The following is a 20,112-nucleotide window of genomic DNA, read 5'->3' as shown; positions in this document are numbered from 1 at the left end:
GTGTGCACTAGTTGGAATAACCGAACCAACTACCCGTCATTCAATATTCAATTTGGTACCCAAAACAAACGGTATCATGTAATCCAATTAAAATTTGACACGTGTGCTATAGTAAAAAACATAAGTACTTAATCGAGACAAAAAGAACACTCAATTATTAAATTGAACATTGAAATTGAGCTTAGATAATTGGAACAAAAAGAAACTTAAGTATCAAATTAAACATTGAATTGTATGGGCCTAAAATACTAGTTGGATGTTCATTTTCACTGTTCACATTGCAGAAATGAAAATCATTCCAAGAGTTCGATTATTGTACAAATATGACCATGTATGTTGTGACCTGAAATAAAACAAGTTCAAATATACATTGTATTAATTGACGATTCTCTTAAAAATTACATGTTAAGATCCGCCACAAAACTAAAAGAAAACAATATTATAATTCTCTTAGTTACATTATTCAGACTCGATTGAACCACGTGGATGTTCATCATTGCCTATGTTATAAAAAGTACAAATACAATTCTCCAATAAAAAGGAAAAACTAACGGGATCAACTAAATGAAATAAATGTGTTCATAAATTAGGCCAGACCAGATTAATGGAAGTTGACATTTGACTTGTAAGTCAAACCTACGTTCCAATTTGCAGGTGCAACATTCCAACATATGATAGTCTCCTTGGAAGTGTATGAAGTGATCTTGAAAGATAAAGATTGGCCCGTAAGTGTTGCAAATGCTTGATACGAAGCTCCCCAATTATGACTCATACTAATCCACCCTGTTTTGCTTCCTTTGACCCACATTTTGGCAATGTCACCGCCTCCTCCTACATTCATCGCATACACTAACAACCAATACCCATTCCCTTGAAAATAAAATCGAAGCCCCCCTCGTCTTATACACGGTACCCTGTAAGGAATCGAAAATTCGAAATTATAAAATAACGATCATAACATTTTTTATGGAACTTTCTTGTTTAGTTTGATGGTTAAGGACTATTCACCCTTATAATTTATTGGAGATATTATTTTCGAGGAGCAAGTGATAGATATTTATTTAGACAACTCCTTTTGAACATGGTATATGTAGCGTGGGTATATCCCTATTCAAAATCATTAAAAAAAGTCGTACCTTCGGTACATGATAGGAACAATGCCGGCTTTCCACTGAGCAATTTTCATAAAAGCGGGCTTCGACATATCAAAATGGACTCGTGGAGGGTTGCACCACCCACCATTGTTGGTGTCTTTGGCCCAATTCGGAGGGCAAAGGTTTGTAGCCGTCACGGTGGTGAATTGAACCCCACTGTAGCACCAAGGCGACTTAACACACTTTATTTGATAACAAGTCCCACAAGCAAACCCATTGTTGAACAATGTTGTGCTCAGTGCAGCTGTGTCAATACCATAACCATTGCTAAACAAATTCCCATACCCACAAGCACCTCCTGTAAAGAAAAAACATTTAATTATAACCGATTATTCTGGATTTCATGTCTGAATATTCACCTGTAAACGCGTATAATTTGCGACATAACATACCCATAGTCTCGGAGGCGGTTTCATCGCCGTAAAAGGTTGCATGGGCGAGTGCCCAAGGGCTTGGCCGGTACACTACGGCAGCTACAGAAGGTTTGCCGATGATTGCCAATGCTGTTAGTGTCATAAAAAGAAACACAAAGCTCCATGAATTCAATGAAAAAGACATGGTTTTTTTTTTCTATGAGACCTTTGATCAAACAAGTTACGAACAATTAATTCCTGTTATTGACTCTACATGTTCACATTATATATAGTGTTTGCAAACTCACCAACCCGACCGAAGAAGGATTCAGAAAACCGAAATGCATGCTTTTCTGACACGTTCATGAAGCTAAAATTCTCTGAAAGTCAAACTCGAAATTTTTGAAATGGATATTGTTTATCATGTATTTGCTTTTAATATTTGTCAACGTGCGTGCAGGTTCTATTTGTGATCTTTTTAGTTAGATTAATTTAATTATTTAAAATTATTGAAGAAACAACTTTAGTAATGTTTTAGTTTTTGTCTAATCAATTTTGATTAATGTATTTTGATTAATGTATGATAATCTAAAATTAAAAACTTATAAATCAGAGTTAGATGAGATGATAAAGGTTTTTTTTTATCTTAACCAGTGGTTGAGAGTGTAATCATTATCTTGGGTATAGAATAACTTTAAAATTTCGATGTGTAAATATTGATAGTTAATTATTTTAAAAAAATCAAGACTAAATTAACGTAATTTATAAATATTGAAGGTACTACCACCCTTAGTAGTTGCTGACAAAAAAAATAAAATTAAATAATTAAATGATCACTTCATAATTTTTCATAGTTAAATAATAAAAAGTTATTAATAGTTAAATTATTTGTATTTAAAATTCAATATATATATGCCGCCATGAAATATATAATTTTCTTTTGTAGGTTCAACAAAAATTAATACTGACACCTTCAAAAGAATTAATACTGACATATTTAGGGTTTTCTTTTAGTATTTTTTGGCAAGCATGCTTTATAAATGTCAACCTTGCAAAACGCAATTTTAATCCATTGTCGACCTTATGCTATCTCAAACCGACCAACTATAAGTTCAAAAAAGAAAAAGAAAAAAAAAACGACCAAGTATAATTTAGATTATTCGTACCATATAAGATCGGTTGGCAAGTTCATTAACTAAAACTCGAGTACAAATAATTAAATTTAAAATCAAACCGTTTAAAAATATTTTTTTGGAAAATAGGTTTTTTTTTTCTAAAAATATGTTTTGAATAAAATTTAACCTTGAATTGCGTAATTGAAATTGAAATTTATTTATCTTTTTTATTTTTGTCACCTAAAACAAATTTTTTGTAATTTTGTTACTTAATATTTAAAGTGTTTTTATTTTAATCACTCAAGCATTAAATTTCTAATAGTGAATGACTATACACGTCACATTATGTTTACATTTTTATTTTTATCACCCAACTTTTAGGTTGATTTCATTTTGGTCATCCAAATAAAATTCTTTTTAAGTATTGATCGGATAAAAAAAACATTAAAGATTAAAATGAAAAAAGGGTAGAAATTAAAATAATGCATTAAAAATTTGACATATCCTACTTGTTTACCTTTCACTGAAAATTCTAAATTTTTTTTAATATTGAAATTTTAGATTTCAAAACATCAAAATCAATTAAATAAATTGTTATTTCTTATTCTTTTTTATGTTTCCATTTTTATATTAGTTAGAAAAAAGATAATGGAATAATTAGGTGACTATTTTATAAATTTTTTATAGTTGGGTGATAAAAAAAGAAAAAGAATAATTAGATAATAGTTTTTTCCTAAGCAAAATTATAAATATTTAACCCTCACAATATTTAAACAACGAAATAATAGTAAATTAGTCTGGTTAGGTTTAATGAATAAAGGTAATTATGAAAAAGAAAAAAATAATGGCAAGAAATAGAAATTGAATTAAAAATCAAGTACTTAAAGATTTCGAATAAATAAATATGAAAATGGGCATTGATTGAGACATATATCAAGGTCAAAATTATATGATGCTGCTATTGTTCCACTTTGTTTCGATACGACACTTTTTTACGAAAATTAATACTATTTTAAATTAAACAAATCCTTATATTATTTTGTAATTAAACAAGCTCGACTTTTATTTATGAAAGCCTTGAATTTTAATATATATATATATTTTTGAAGTTTTAAATTAATTTTTATTTAATACTGATGTCAATTTAACGAGCATAATTTATTAAATAAAAAATAATATAATATTTTTTTAAAGTGCTAATATGGTTTCGAAATTTTTTTAGTACTTTTATATTGATGTTAAAGTGCTTGTAATTTCTAATGCATCAGCAAAAAATAGATAAGAGCCTTAAATTGAAAATATTTTTACTTTACAAGACCTTTATAGGTAAAAATTATAAGTCAACTTTCTAATAAACTACATTAAAATCATGATTGCTGCTCATCGGTGTTCTAAATAAAATATATAAAAACTATCATCATATCTTTAAAACTGAGAACAATGGAGAGCAAAAAAAGAAAAAGAAAAAAAAAGATTTTATCAGCAATAAAATTCAGGGTTCATAAAAAAAGTGGTACTACAAGCTTTTACTACCTGCCAAGGAATGCAACTCGTATAAGAGGAGATTCAATTTACTATTATCTGCATTGTGAACTTTGGGTCAGTCAAATAGCAGCTGCACCGTGCACGCTCATTGCTTGAAGTTCATATCCAGGGAACCTTCCATCTCGGTTTAACATACCATACGCACTCAAATGGGGAGATCCTTTTCATTCAAGCAACTCACTGCAGCCAAATCAGTTGATGACTATTTTATACAACCTTTGAACTACATATACACTCAGGGTATGGATTTTCATAGAAGGATTCTTCGGTCCTAAAACGTGCTTTGCCTTTTATTCCAGGTGAAGGACCTTTTCGTTTTCTTGGAGCTCCTTGTCTACATCATAAATACAAAAAGAAAAATGAATATCAAATTTCATCCAAAATTATGCCATTCCATTGGACACTGTCATGAGATACTTCCAATTTTGTACAAGTTTCCACGTCCAAGCTGTTTTGTCACTGTCCAGTCATTCCATCAACCACACCAGTTTTTTACATTACAAAAGAATGAAATTTTTAACAAAAATGATTGATTTTCTCTTTGATCTAACAGATAGGGACTAATTTACCCATTTTTTAGTAGAAGAGGTAAAATGCAATCTAACTCCTAATACAAGGGCTTCCATGGTACATTTAAGTAGGTCCACATGGTACAAAGGGTCTAATTCATGGAGAACTGATAGTTGCTAGTTGCAACATAACTACCTGTTTTTGTGCATTTGCTGCACAAGATCGGAAAATGAGGATGTTTCTCTGAGCTGTCCACTTTCTAACTCATCAAAAAGCCTGACTAGTCCTTTCCTGTAAAATATATATTAACACACTTGAGATAAGAATATAAATTGCTTGAATAAGAATAATATTTCTTTCGGAAAAAAAAACACAGAAGTATTCTTATACCATAGGGTCTCTCATAGTACTAAGTATTTCTCGAAAAGAAGTTAAAAAACCATTATTAAAGTTGATATCACCTTGTATTAAAAGAACCAGACAAACTAACTAACAAGACCAAAGATCAATGGTTCATGTCCTCATAGAAAACCTTGTCCTAAAAAGAACCAAATAATACTTTCACTGTCAGTAACCTGTCTGGGGTGATTGTCTTCCGATGGCCTAAGAATCTGCGGTGCCCCTCAACTGCTCGTGCCATGTTACCTGAATATGATGGAACAAACACATCACTTTCCAAAGAAACAATGTAATCTAGTGCAGCACTTTGAGATGCATGCTTAGCAAACGCATTCAACTCTTCCTTTGTTGCCAGTTTTTCCTGTCATCAACATAAGTACCAAGTCATGAAGGCACCACATCCTCATGGCAGACTATGCATATCAAACTATTTATAACAAAGACAAAATATGACTTGCAGACCTTGAAAACTAGATTTGGAAAAAAAGACATAAGCTCTGAAAGGCGAGCATCGCCACCATAAATTTCACCAGATGCAACATAAATTAATGTTGATGGAGGATAGCCAATAGCTTGAAGAAATATCCCGACTTCTTTGGGGGTTAGTGGACAAAAGCCACCTATCCTCTGTTCAGTAGAGTTTATATCTTTAACCTTCCAATGCTTTGTGTTCTCCCTGGAAAGATATTTAGAAAGTTCAGTATAAGCTAAAAAATGCAGAAATGCTTAAGCGCCAAAAAGATGACTTCTTTAATAATTAACTTGGTCAATCTAGTCACATTATTCCCCATTTTTAGTAAATTTAAATAACAAAGAAAACCATCTAAAGCACGTCAAGGATAAGGTGAAACTAGCTAACCTTTCTGAAACTTCAAAGAATTAAAAACAAAGATTTGAAGTCCATGTATCGAGACTGTTATCAGGTTAGTTTATTCATTAAGGTTCACTTGGTAAAACATCTAAAATACTTGGAGATTAGTATACGGTTTAACGGATGGCGAGTAATCGACAAAGCAATTACCCAGACCATATGAACAAGCCAGAGGCTAATATTCTCATCGTAGAAGTTCTTCTATGTTGTTTTCAATAAGGGCCAGTTTATCATTAAGGTTGAAAAGTGCTTCCGAAAAGTTTGACACTGCTTACCATAGTTGAAAACTGCTTTTGAAAAAACAAAGAGTCTATTTTAGAAATGATGATGTAAAGTAGAAGATATGTTGGACTTCTTTAATGAGGATAAGAAAGTAATTTCAACCAAAAGCTAAAAAAATTGACTTTTTAGCTTGAGCTAAAATCTCAGTTAAAAAACATGGTTTGGTTCGAAAAGCTCCTTGTTTACTATTGCTTTTGGATTGAAACCATGGTTTGGGTTGAAAAATCACTTTTCAACCTCAATGGTAAAGCCTAAGACAAATCGAATTTATGATGAAGAAACGAATTCTTGTTAAGACTGAAAGCAAATGCATTAGCACAAAGGATAGGTTCCCACCTCATTATTCTCAGCTCTTCAGATTCTGCATCAGTCAAACCAGAAGTACAACCAGTAAAAGCAAGCATGTCTTTCTCATATCTTAAGTGAAGTGCAATGTATTTTCCACTCCGCATTCTCAGACGATCCACCAGCTTCTGTGGTGTCATCATCATGCATACTCAGAACATAATTTAAAAAGGAAGCCCCGTAAGAGACCTCTTAAATGCATCAAAACTGAAATAAACATGAATGCGCTGTGCTCAATTATATTCTACCATTACATGATGAATTTTTTATAAGGTCTTAAATTCTAGCTGCTTTTAAAAAGCTTCCCATGCCTTTTCTTCATGTGTGCAGGCAGTAAATTAACATGGGCATGAACATCAAAGAGTAGCAATTCACCTTTCCTAAGCTCTCAATGGGGGGAGAGAAGTGGAGAGCATGATATAGAGCACGACATCTCAACCTCTGTATGTCAAGAGGAAGATCATTGTTCGCAAGTCTAGAATCTGATTTAGCAACATGGATCACCTGCAAATTTTTCTTGGTCAGCATCCTTGGAATTAAAACTTGCCTTAATTTTCTTTTCTTTTTTTTTTGCATCCTACATAATTTGGGGAAAGAGCATGCAGTTTGAAATTTTATTACTACATTCTGGAGAACTTTGCCTTAATACTGAACCACCTAGAAATTCTTTAGTAAAAAGAATGAATTCCTTTCTACTTGTTATAACTGCATTAAACAAAAAGTAACAGTGAATTATACTCTGAAAAATGTTAACTCAGACAGATTGCAATGCATCAATGCAGATTAATCACATCATGAATGTCTCTATAAGAAGGTATCTAAAAGAAGCCACAACCAAAAACAATAATGCCAACAAGTATAGCAAAGAAAATGGTTTATAAACCTGATGATCATTCCATAGCTGCATCATTTCTTTGTAGTATCCCATGCTAGACCAGGAAGTAAAGTGCTTTCGTGCCCGAGGAACAAGTTCCAGTTCCTTTGGAAGCTCCCTAACAATCCTCACATTTCCTTGTAAAGTTGTGATGAAATGAAGCTCATCAAATATATCAGAAAATATACTGTTTCACAGAATTCAAGATAAGATACCTTAAGTAATAACAGGAAACTAATTAAGATCAAAACAATTACAGACTTGTTGGAGTTAAGAGAGAAACAAATGATAATACCTTGAGTCTTGCCAGAAGGATCGTCTATCCAGCTGGGGAATGACTAAGGTCGCATTCATTATGTATGCCACAGCCACCATGTCTGATATCTACAAGAGAATGGTTACCGAAGTTTTGGTCAATGAACCAACAAGGCAGCATCTGGGAAACTTGAAAGCAAACAACAATGGATTTTAGAGCTAACAAATGCATTCAACCACATGTAAGAAACTTGAAAGCAAACACAACAGATTGTAGAGCTAATAAATGCACTCTATGAAATACAAGTTCAAGCAAGTCAAATAGGATAAACATAGAGACAATTTTTTTGATGTGCCAACAGTTAAAAGCTTTCACAACAATTTTTATTGACCCCAAACACTATAGAAGTGTAAAAAATGATATGCAAATTGCTCTTAGAATACAAAGCATCAAGCGCTTAGCTCGGACTTAAAATATTAACTATTTCATATCATTTTCATTCCTTGGATTATATAAGATATGCAAAGTACTCTTAGAATATGAAAGTTCACCTCATTGTCATTCCTAGGATTATATAAGATATGAAATATATAAAATAAAGGTTTTTACCATATACTATTGTCAAGGGTCAAGGCATGCTCTAGGGCCTAGCACTTTACATTGCCTCAAGTGCAAGGCACAAAAGAAGCACCCGCCTGAGTGAAGTAAGGGACGATATGCATATGTGTCTCTTTGTGTCTGCGTGTGTATATATAAGATAGCTTAAGACATACAATTATGATAATAAACTCTGACGTGTGATCTAGTTTATTTACAAACATGCAACTTTTTCTTTGGCCAATATGCATGATTTTCTTACGGTCCCATGTTTGCTGTTGAATACTCACATATTGAGAAGTAAGAATTTGACGCTATCACCTTTCTTGCTAGTAGAGGTACATCTATTTTAAAAGTTAAAAATAAATTGAAGAGAACTTCAATAAGGAGGGCATTTTTTATGATTATAGCCTTAAAAAAAAGAACATAATAATAATAATAGGGGCACACCTAGGCAAACCAAGTGTGCACCTGATCAAATGAGCCTTGCCCGAAAGTGTTTGAGTTGCTTTGTTGTTTAATGCTAAGGTGCAAGGTGAAGGCCTACCTAGTAGCATGCCTTGACAATCATTTATAATTGGAAAGTTTCATATTCATACAAGGAAACTTCTGAACTTTCAATTCTAGATTAAAGTTTAAAATGAAGAATTTCTTCTTGATCCAAATTATTATTTGAAACTTAAAGAAAGTAAAGGCTTTCTAGAAAAACTCAAACATAGCTGGTTATACTGGCATGAAGTCTTTCTTCAAAACATTTCTCGCTCTTAAAATGAACATCCTCATAAAAGCATACGCCTTGACACATTCTTAGCCTATGCTTTTTCATTTTAAAACGAATAAAAGAGGACCTGGAATGACAAAACAAAACGCTATTAACTTCCTCTTTTATGAAGAGCAGAGGAGAAAAAAAGTTACTAAAAAGTATTTTTCACTTCCAGGAAGGCACAATGTAGCTATGCTGCTTCGACTCTCTATTTCTTAAAGTAACTGTATTCAACATATATTCAGACATGATTATAGTGATATGACCCTCCAAAGACTCTCCAAATATATATATATATATGAAAGCCTAGAAAAAAATTAACATATCTATGTCAGACACATCCATTTCTAACACTTACTCCTGTGTCTAAGTAACATAACCTTGTAGTACAAAATACAAGGCTAAAATGCAAGAAGATCGGTACAATTATTAATGCCATAAACTCAAGCAAGTTTTTAATTCTATGAAACCATAGGATGTGACTCTGGGTGTAATTAGACACAGTGAAAAGGCAAGCAAAAACAAAAGAAAAGAAATAGATGTAAGTGAACATACACCGGTGCGCATTTGATTCAATCCTCCATTGCTTTTCACTGTTAAATAGCGGTCAGATCCATGTGCAGCTGACATAACATTAAATGGAATTAGGAAGTATTCGTTACAAACAAATAAACAAATATACAACTACACATTGATCAAAAGAGTAAGCTCGGCAAAAGAACTGCTCCAAAAGAAAAAGGCAACAGAGTACAAACTAAAATTGTAGATTTTACCTTTATATCTGCTCGTAGGCTTGATACATGGACGTAAACCATGGCGAGAAGGGGCATCCCAAAGTTCATCATCAGCTGTCTGCATAAGTCAAAATGAAATTATAGAAGCAATTTATCATTGAATTACCTTTTTCCGCAAACTACAACGGTTTTCCAAAATTAGATTATACATTTTATAATAACACCACCACCTAGATAGCTGCCAATTTGTTCATATAATTTTCAGATACCGCAAAAAGACAATGACCCATTTTTCAAAAGCCTCGAATATAAGAACCCATTAAGAGAAACAGAAGAAATATTGAATCAGAGACCTGTAGAAATTTAGTTTGAGGGTGGGATTGGATGGAGATAACTGGGGCGGGGTGGTCTTCCACAATGTTGCCAGCGTTGAAGACAAAAATGAAGATTGAGAAAGCAAAGAGGAGGAATATGTAAACAGCAATGGCCCTGGGAGATTGTTTCCTAGAGATAAATTTGGCTGTTGAAGCTGTTCTCATATGATTATGAGACGAGCCCCTATGGTTTACCATTCCAACAAGCAGATCTCCCGCATCACGTTCTGTATTTCCGCCTACCAGTACTATATAATTCACATTATTTTAAAGGGTAAACTACATTGAATAGTACTCAACTATTAGTAAGTTTTCACTTTAGTCACTTAATTATAAAAAATTACAATTTGATCATTAATTTTTTTACATTGTTTTTTTTTTTCACTCAGCCATTAAGTGTTTAACGGAATACTGACATGGACCATTTTCTTGCGCCTAATATGATTTCCAATGTGTCTGAATTGATTACTAGGGTTTACCATTCTTGTTGAGTGATTGTCCCTCCCTCCCCTTAAGGATCTATTTCCATATTTATAAGGTACGGTCCATTTATGTGACGTCTAAGTTTAAATAGGTTACATGCATGTTAACATGTACCCTCCTTTAATATCAACATGTGTCCTCTTGGTATAGATTTGCCAGCATGCTGGCAAACTGCATGTTAGCGAAACCTACAGGCGATCTGTGTGGTATGCGAGCTTCTAAGCGGAGAGCTACATAATCATAAGTAATAATCGGTCGGATCGGTTTTAGTCAGATAGCGGGTCGGCTAACACTATAACAACTCTTTTTATAGTTTTTAATAGTTATATTCATCTGTACTGTGGGTGAACTTTTGTTGGCTCCTGTTGACAATGCTTCTGCTGCATAGTCTTGTCTGTTAAATAGGTAATCTATGATGTTAGGATCTTCTTTTAGTTGGAGTGCTTGACATTTTTACTTAGGTTGAAATTCAGTTTAGGTTCTTGCCTTCTCATTTATTTTAACCGTTTGTTTACAATCTGCTGTCAAGTGAATACATGGATTTATTGATGTGAAAAGTTTTTCATTCAGGTGGAAGCAATTTATGCTGGTGTTCTGAAATATATTCTCAATTTTCTTTTACTCCCTTGTACTGTTCTTTCTTTTGAGTAAAGCTATTTCTTTCATTAAAATGAGAGGAAAAAGATATGGTAATTGGCTGAAAACATCTGCATTCTGCTGATGGTGATATTGGTTGTGAACATGTAAAATCTAAAATTAGGGGTGCAACTTGTGTCAGTACCTGATGATGGTGATATTTGTTTATTGCCTTATGTGTTGGTTTCAGATTTATGGAAATTCTCTCGATATTTGCTAGTAGGTGGATGCACTCTTGTTGATGTCTTTCTTTAGTCATAAAATTTATGATTGTGAAACACTTCTTGATTAACTTGGCGGATAAAATCCAAGCCGTATATGACAAGGGAATGTAGGAGCAACATACATTAGTTGCCGTGTTCTGTTGGATGGTAATCAATTGCTTCTCTTTCGGATGCTGTAATGTGTACGTTTGTCTTAGGAAAGATGAACACTTGTTCGTTGATTTGGTTGAAATTTTACCCAGAGTTATATATGAAGGCTATTCTATTAATGTCCTTTGTTATCTTGCATTCACATCTCCTTTAAAGGTGTCCAGAATTTGGTCTATCTGTCTGATCCGGTGGGTCCTCAGCTCCTCTATTTCCATCGCCACCTTGGTTGCTGCGAATGGAGAGGGTGTGATTATGGGTACCATCGCGCTTCCTCCTCTGATCGAGTTAGCGGCTGATGTCATTTACGGATATGGTGCCAGTCACTCTCTTTGCCAGTTTCGGTTTTAACCTTGGGAGGCATTGGATTCTTTTGACGGCATCAACTTGCCTTGTCAGAGCTGAGCATGCCGTGTGCAGAGGGTAGAGGTGATTTATGGGTACAAATTCAACTTCATATGAAATATGAATCTAAAATTTTGTAAATACCTATCCCTTTTAGCTCGTCCATATTATAAAAAAAATTAAAAATAAATTATTTTATTTTATTTCAATATTTAATAATTCTTTATAATTCTATTTACTAAAATTTTATATACAGTAACATTTGTTAATATATACATTATAATAGTATTGTATATTACTATAAATTTAATTCTTGTGTAATAAAATACGTAACATAATATAAATCATTATAAATTTAAAAAAAAAGAGGTTTTGACTTAAATGTAGAGATCATTAAAGCTTTTATCAAATACTTGTTTGGCACGAGTTCGGTGTTATCTCCACCCTCTACCCTTAATGTTGTGTTAAAAAAATAAAAGAGACTAGTTAGGTAGGGCTCAAAGCATTGAATATTTAAGCTCAAATTTTACCTATTTTTTAAACAAATCTATTTTTTTTACCCAAGACTTCTTAAATTTCAGACGAGCCTTCAAGTTTAAATAGATAACTCGAGGACGAACAGATGTAGTGATGAGATGATTGCTAGACTTTGATGCTAGTAGTTCTGTTTTTCTTTTATTGTTTTATTTTAAAAAATCTGAAAAAGGCCAGTTATGTTTAAAAAAACAAAAGCCCACGCATAGCCCTGGATCCTTAAACGAAGCCTATCAACTATTTTTTGGGTTTAACTGAACTAAAACCATAGTCTTCTTACATGGGCTATAAAAAAACAATGCTATTGCTTGCTAACCCTCTTTATGTCTATTCATTTTATATACGTTACATTAAAAAATAAATTGGTATTTTTTATTAAAAATTTTATCTGTTTTTTATTAAAAATTAGCATGGCTGTTGGAATAATCAATTGGTTACACGTGATGTATCATATATATACTTCATGTTGACATATAGGGATCAAGTTTTAACAAAAAAATGAATGAAATTTTTAATGAAATGACTCATTTGCTCCTTAGTCTAACATATATAGACTAATTTACCCTTTTTCTTTAGGTAAATAAGATAAAATACAATCAAAGTAAAAAGACATTCATGACATTTTTACCATGAAAATCTCATTTATGGAAAAAATACACATGCAAAAAAAAAAGGAAGAAGAAAGTAAATGAAATCTTGACATTATTGGTTAAGTATCGACGTTCACATCCAACTATACATGATTACTACGTATTGGTTTCCAATCCCAACATGTGCATGTGTTATTTGATGAATTCTATCCAATTCTTTCTAATTTCTTATCTATTACATTTTGTATAGATTAAATTCTATTCTATAATTATCCCAATTTGAATTTGGAATTTTATCGTAATTACTAATCTCCCCTTCAAAATAATGCTTTAACACTACCAATCGGGTGGCATCCAAAGTTCAGTTTCTTCCCAACACCCAACCAAACATGTTCTTGTGCAGCCAATTGGACATTGTAGATTAAGGATTCAAAAAAGAAAAAGAAATTATAACAACATTAAAATATTGTCGGAAAAAACAGAAGTCAAAGGTATATTATCTTTCAATAAACATGTTTGGGCAACAACACATGATATCATTGATAAAAACAATGCGTTGATGATGTTACGTGATTAACCAGCAGGTGGGGAGTATGAGAACCTAATCCAAAATCTTTAGGGGGGTACCACGCAATCTTAATAAGGGGCTAAGTATTGTGCGGCAAAACCCTCTGTTTTCTAATTATTTTGTTAATCTACCAACACATGATCTTCTACAGAAAAAAAAACCACCTTTATGGGGCGAGGCTCTTTTTATTTCGAATACGGTGTTTGGTAATCACTAGAGTTTTTTAATGCTTTTTTTATCCACGAATAAGGATACACTAATGCTCGCAAACTATTTGAGTTTAATTTAAAAATTTAAACTCAATTCGATAGTTAGTAAAAATAATTTAGTACTACTTGACTCAAATAGCTCAACGGTAAGGCATGTTGTATCCTCAATGAAATATGCAAGTTTAAACTTTAGAGATAATATTGTTGGAAGAAAACCTCGAACATGGCTCCTAAAACAGGTATGAAGATTATAAAAAGGAAAAAAATCATTTTTAATATATATTTTAAATATTTTATATTATTAAATTGCATTGTTATTTTTAATTGAGTCGAGTTTGAATATGTGTGAGTTTAGTTGAGCTCGAGTACAAATTTGATAAATGAGCTCAAGTGGTTCAATTATATATCAAGTTGAACTTTAGCTTAAAAAATAAACGTTTGGTCAAGCTTGAGCTTGCCAATATCCAAATTCAGCTCGATTTGATTGCACTCCTATCCACAAAACTCAAACCAAGGTTTGTATAACCGGGCCGGTGATCGAATCGGTCAGGCACCGGTTCATCGATTCCACCTATTTGCCCAATCCTCCCGATTCGTTTAATTAAATCATTAAAATTTTCAAAAAATTAAAAATTAGAAAATTCAGTTCAATCAATTCAACTACTTGATTTAACCAATTTTTTACTCATTTCAATTAACCCGTATCGATTTTTGAATCAATTTTACTTAACGAATAAATGACTATTCAATTTTATGTATCGTTATGAGTTGGTGTACGATATTTTAAATTTTAAATCGGAAATAATTCGATTCATTATTGTAACATAAACTAAAGGGTGAAATCAAATTGAAGGATTTCAAAAGGGAATAAAAAGCTAATATGAATATTTTTTACAATGAACAATGAAGAAACTTGTCATTTTCATATCCCTCTATTATGATTACTTGGTTAAAAGAATATATAGTGGGACTGCTATTTGTTGAAAAATTCATGCCTAATCATTAAAAAGAAAGTAAAAATCAACAATATCTTTGCTATTTGTTGAATAAGCCAATTGTGAATAAACCAATTATTTTGCCTTCTCTTTTTCTTTTTCAATTTGCTCCTTTGGGCACATAATAAGTACTGAAATTGGATTGTTAATGTTTGCCTTGTGAAAGGGAACCATAACGTCCATTTTCTACTTTCCTCGTAAATTATTATATCGATTCTCATCCATCCGAAATTATTTTACATAAATAATATTTTTATTTAAAATTTGATTCTAAAACATATTAATAAAAAATGGAATAAAATCAATTTAAAAACGAATTCAAGTACGTGAATATAAAATTTAAATTGAGCCATCAGTTATCAGTAGCCGAAATTTAATAAAGATGAGAGACAATGAGGATGGAAGGACATACCCATGCCGAAGAAATGGTGGTCAAAGCATGATTTAAAAGCTCAGGTTAGTAGTGGAGTATCACATGCACAAAGTTTGACCTTATCATGATTTTTTTATTACACTATCTTATTTTGTCGGCTAAAGATCTTTCAGTTGACAAATTTTAGTTGCACTTTGCTTTGACTTTGAAACGTCAAAAATCATGTAATGTTTTGGAAATCAATTAAAAATAATAACGGCAATCAAAATTCATGCCTCAATCAAATTGGACGTTTAGGATAGTGACTTCGAAAATATTATTTTTATTTATAGTAAAATGAAAATAAATAATATATTGTCTCAATTTGATGAAAATTCATCATATAGAAAATAAAAATTAATAAAATTATCATAAAAAACAAACAAAAAAAAAAAGATATGAACTCAGCTCTAAATATTTTTAAAATTTTTAAATATGGTTGATAGATTTTGTAATTGTGGAGGATTAAATTTGTTGAACTATTAAAAATTATGACCAATTTGATAAAATGTGTAAGCACTTAGAATTAAGTGTGGTATATTTTTGTTAATTATTTAATGGAGAGTAATTAAAATAGAATCAAACGACAATATTAGTGATGAAATTGAATTTTTTTTAATTCAATGAGTAAAATAAAAAACATATTAATAATTTAGTAACTAATTTTAGAATTTAGCCTAATTTTTAAATAAAGAAAGAAGAAAATCACGGGCATTTTACTTAAAAAAGACCATTTTTTCAATAATTACGGAAATGGGCCAACTATTTAATTATTTACCGGATTGGTCCATTTTCCTCGAAATCGCTGCCACGTCAGTGCGATGTCAGGGTACGCGTCAAAACATCGCTGCCACGTCAGCGCGATGTGCTGAGTCAGCACATCGCGCTGACATGGCAGCGATGTCGGCCCGCGCGTGAACAGAGCCCAACGGTCAAAAATTTGACCGTTGCCCCCCCAACGGTCAAAAAAAACTATAAATACCCCCACCCCTTTTTATTTTTTCACAAACAAATCCTCTCTCATATTTTCTCTCAATTTCCTCTCAATTTTCTCTCAATTTCCTTCAAAAATTCTCATAAATCCATATTTAATTTCAATTTTCTCTCAATTTCATTCCAAAAATCTCTCAAACCCATATTTATTTTCAATTTGCTCTCAATTTCCTTTTTTAAAATAGTTTTTAAATTTTTACTTATATTTTTATAAATCGTAAAAATTTCTACGATTTCATCAATGGCCGGATCATTGACTCGTCTTGATAGGCAACACATATCGGTGGAACAAATGGAAATGGTAAGTGTTAAATTTAATTTTTAAATATTATTTAAGAATTTTTTATTTATGCTTTTTTAGATAATTATTAATTTATTATTTGTTATAAAAGTCTGTAGATCGGGTGTTGGAATGCAATATCCGGAACATGCATGATCCTCCATCACCGTTGGTAGAGAACTACCTGCGGGAAGCGGGTTTTTGGCATGTGGCGACGGTAAGCCGGGGATGCAAGTTGTAATCGACACTAATCAATACATTGATCGAGAGGTGGAGACCCGAGACGCACACATTCCATCATCTATGTGGAGAGTGCACTATCACTCTAGAAAATGTGAGTCTGCAATTGGGATTGTCGGTCGACGGGAAGCCAGTCACCGAGACTGCTCAATCTAGCAATTGGGAGGCGGTGTGCTACGAACTTTTGGGCGCTATTCCTAATAAAATGGAGGGAGGTAAGATAGAGATGGGCTGGTTACGTGACACATTCCCTGATCCGGCTGAAGAGTCAACCGAAATTGAAAGAATCTGATATGCTCGGGCATACATTCTTTAAACAATTGGAGGTTATCTGATGCCTGACACGTCACGGAGCCGCGTACATCTAAGATGGCTCCTAAAAATCGTAGATTTTACAGAAGTCGGTGAATTTAGTTGGGGGTCTGCCGTTTTGGCAACGTTGTATCGGGAGATGTGTGGAGCGACGCGACTGAGGAGAGCGAAAATCAGAGGTTGCCTGTCATTACTGCAGTCATGGGCACGGTTTCGCTTTCTATTTCTACGTCCTCGAGTGGACCACCCATATACATTCCCACTCATAACGAGGTAAATTTTATATTAGATTTTACAATTATTATATAGATTTTTAAAAATAAAAGTATGCTAAAAATTTATTTAATTAGGTGGAACCATCCGGCAAGTCATGCTCGATTACCTACCGAACTTGAAGATATACGGTTTCTATTGGACCAACGGTCGGAAGCACAAGTAAGTATTATTGCAAATAAATATTTTGTATTTAGTATTTAGTATTTAGTATTATGTATATAACTAACATTTCTATCATGTTCATATAGTTTCAATGGACACCATACGATGATCCAACAATTCAGGCAGTAATACCGGAAGAGTTTTTACAAAATCTGAACGCTTGGCGCGTCAAAGTCGTGCTGATGAACTTCGCAACCGTGGAGCCGCACCAGACAGAGAGAGTGCTACGACAGTTTGGATGTAGACAACCGATTCCTATGGATCCTGAGGAGTTTGACGATCACCACAAAATCGACCTTCGGCTATTAGGTATGGATTGGCCTAAATGCTGGTCCGGATACATAGATATGTGGGAAAATTGGCATGAATATCAACCTACTCGGGAACGAATCATCGTTCCGGAGTTAGCGTGCGTTCCAGAATACATGCCATGGTTTAGGATCCATGGCAAGTCGTATTTACTGACGCCAGGGGAGAGGCAGCGGCAAATACATATCGGAAGGGAAATATGCGGACCTCTAAATCCAAGACGACAAGACGAAGAAGGTAGCCCCTCAACGAGGCCCAAACATTCACCCGGCTCATCATCAGCGGCCATGCAATCACCGGGCCCAACTAGAGCATCGAGGCATTCACCCGACACTGTAATTCAACCAATGATACCCACTCAATCGCTTTTTCAGACGATGTCAGGTGCGTTTCCTATCCCTTACATGTATCCTAACCCTTATATGTATCATTTTCCGAGTCCTATGGCAGGTTGGAGCCAAATGCCCGGTTCAGCTCCATTTCCTGTTACGCCAAGTAGGCTGCCGATGTATAGGTCAGCGGGACACGAGGGATCGCAAGAGGGACCGTCGGGGAGCTCTCCTTTTTACCAATCCCCAGCAACGTATGGGTTTCAAACACTCTCGCCCTTCGTGATGCAAACACCTCCACATACACTATTCTTCGAAGGTGGATCATCGTCCCAAGTCTGACAACCAGATGCCGTACCGGAAGAACCAGAATCCCCGCCGGAGGAACAACAACCGCCGCCGGAAGCTAGAGAAATGAGGAATCTAGCGCGTAACCGTCGACGGCCGCCATGTGGCACTGAATCCCCGGGCATAGACATTGATTACCGTATTTAAAAATATTTGTACAAATATTTTGAATATTTTGAAGTTTGTTTGATGTAATAAAATAGAAGTTTTATTGATGTAATAAAAATTGAATTTTTTTGAGTTATTTTGATATTATTTGATGTAATAAAATAGAAGTTTATTTGATGTAATAAAATAGAAGTTTATATGATGTAATAAAATAGAAGTTTATTTGATGTGATAAAAATTGAAAACCCTAACCTAATTAAGTTGAAAACCTTAACCCTAAACTTAAAAATCATAACCTAATTAAGTTGAAAACCCTAACCCTAAACTTAAAAACCCTAACCTAATTAAGTTGACAACCCTAACCTAATTAAGTTGAAAACTCTAACCCTAAACTTAAAACCCCTAACCTAATTAAGTTGAAAATCCTAACCCTAAACTTAAAAACCATAACCTAATTAAATTCTAAACCCTAACTAATTAAATCCTAAACCCTAACCTAATTAAATTAAAAACCCTAACCTAATTAAGTTGAAAACCCTAACCTAATTAAGTTGAAAACCCTAACTCTAAACTTAAAAACCCTAACCCTTAACATTCACATAATGTTAGATTTGGAAAAATATTTTCACTAGTTCTAACAATTAATAATTTTATATAATTTGACAAATAATACAATTTATCAATTAATAATTTCACAAACTTAATTTTTTACAATTACATTCAACTATTGCGATTAGGACATGATCGACTTGTATGGCCTGGATTCCTACACCATCCGCACAACTTCGTTTAACTGACTCTTTCTCGGATATCCATATTGTTACGTATTCTAGTCGAGCAAGGTCGACCCTTTGGCTTGCGACGTAATTCTCTATCCGGTAATAGCTTAAAAGGAGCAAGAGATACGGGCGGCCACCTACGTTCATCTGGGACCAGTGGGAAAACATGTCTCCAGACGTTGTACATGTTTTCTAATTTGTACACTTCGTCCACATAACTCATCGGATCCAGACGGAGATTCTGACAAGCTGCAATAACATGAGCGCATGGATAACGAAGTGCATCAAACCTCCCACAGTCACAAGTCCTATTTCGCAAGTGTACACGATATTGCCCGCCTACAACACCTTGGTGTGGTCTGTCAAACTCTGTCACGCGAAACCATAAATTATCTCGATCGTGACACACTCTGTACATGGTGTTTGCCATCGCATTGGCCTTGTTAATTTCTCGAACTACCTTACTGCACCATACATGGCCTCCTTGCATCTAGCCTGCATAACTTGCTGCTCGCTTTGGAAATAGCATCGTCAAACGAAAATATGTCTCTCGCACAACCGATGTTATCGGTAGATGGCGCGTTCCTTTGAGAACAAAATTTATGCATTCAGCCAGATTCGATGTCATATGGCCATATCGTACGCCGTTGTCGTATGCTTG

General features: G+C 33.6%; 2 protein-coding genes across 2 annotated transcripts; both read right to left on the bottom strand.

Annotated features, from left to right (window-relative positions):
- Nucleotides 1-421: 421 nt before the first annotated feature.
- On the bottom strand, nucleotides 422-1,925 carry LOC107903060 (expansin-A7). The gene is made up of 4 exons (XM_016829119.2): nucleotides 1,816-1,925; nucleotides 1,547-1,657; nucleotides 1,137-1,452; nucleotides 422-914 (listed from the first exon to the last, which is right to left on the bottom strand). The coding sequence occupies exons 1-4, from the start codon at nucleotides 1,871-1,873 to the stop codon at nucleotides 602-604; spliced, it is 798 nt and encodes a 265-aa protein (XP_016684608.2). The 5' UTR covers nucleotides 1,874-1,925; the 3' UTR covers nucleotides 422-601.
- A 2,153-nt stretch (nucleotides 1,926-4,078) lies between these two features.
- On the bottom strand, nucleotides 4,079-10,417 carry LOC107904498 (O-fucosyltransferase 38). The gene is made up of 11 exons (XM_016830891.2): nucleotides 10,152-10,417; nucleotides 9,838-9,916; nucleotides 9,620-9,687; nucleotides 7,744-7,832; nucleotides 7,458-7,635; nucleotides 6,950-7,078; nucleotides 6,566-6,702; nucleotides 5,539-5,752; nucleotides 5,253-5,437; nucleotides 4,873-4,968; nucleotides 4,079-4,501 (listed from the first exon to the last, which is right to left on the bottom strand). Exons 1-11 carry the CDS (start codon nucleotides 10,368-10,370, stop codon nucleotides 4,375-4,377), a joined length of 1,521 nt encoding a protein of 506 aa, XP_016686380.1. The 5' UTR covers nucleotides 10,371-10,417; the 3' UTR covers nucleotides 4,079-4,374.
- Between the last annotated feature and the right edge of the window lie 9,695 nt (nucleotides 10,418-20,112).

This window comes from Gossypium hirsutum, chromosome D11, assembly GCF_007990345.1.
Source record: "Gossypium hirsutum isolate 1008001.06 chromosome D11, Gossypium_hirsutum_v2.1, whole genome shotgun sequence".
Lineage (NCBI taxonomy): Eukaryota > Viridiplantae > Streptophyta > Magnoliopsida > Malvales > Malvaceae > Gossypium > Gossypium hirsutum.
This window is presented reverse-complemented; position numbering and strand designations above follow the sequence as displayed.

Bases quoted from the DNA above. Each gene is read 5' to 3' on its own strand.
- LOC107903060 (XM_016829119.2), bottom strand. From the start codon at position 1,873: ATGAACGTGTCAGAAAAGCATGCATTTCGGTTTTCTGAATCCTTCTTC. The intron at 1,658-1,815 runs GTGAGTTTGCAA...TGACACTAACAG, and splicing joins ATCCTTCTTCGGTCGGGTTG to CATTGGCAATCATCGGCAAA. The intron at 915-1,136 runs GTACGACTTTTT...GATTCCTTACAG, and splicing joins GTTCCTATCATGTACCGAAG to GGTACCGTGTATAAGACGAG.
- LOC107904498 (XM_016830891.2), bottom strand. From the start codon at position 10,370: ATGGTAAACCATAGGGGCTCGTCTCATAATCATATGAGAACAGCTTCA. The intron at 7,636-7,743 runs GTATTATCATTT...TCTGTGAAACAG, and splicing joins TCCTTCTGGCAAGACTCAAG to TATATTTTCTGATATATTTG. The intron at 4,502-4,872 runs GTAGTTATGTTG...TTTATGATGTAG, and splicing joins CAGCAAATGCACAAAAACAG to ACAAGGAGCTCCAAGAAAAC.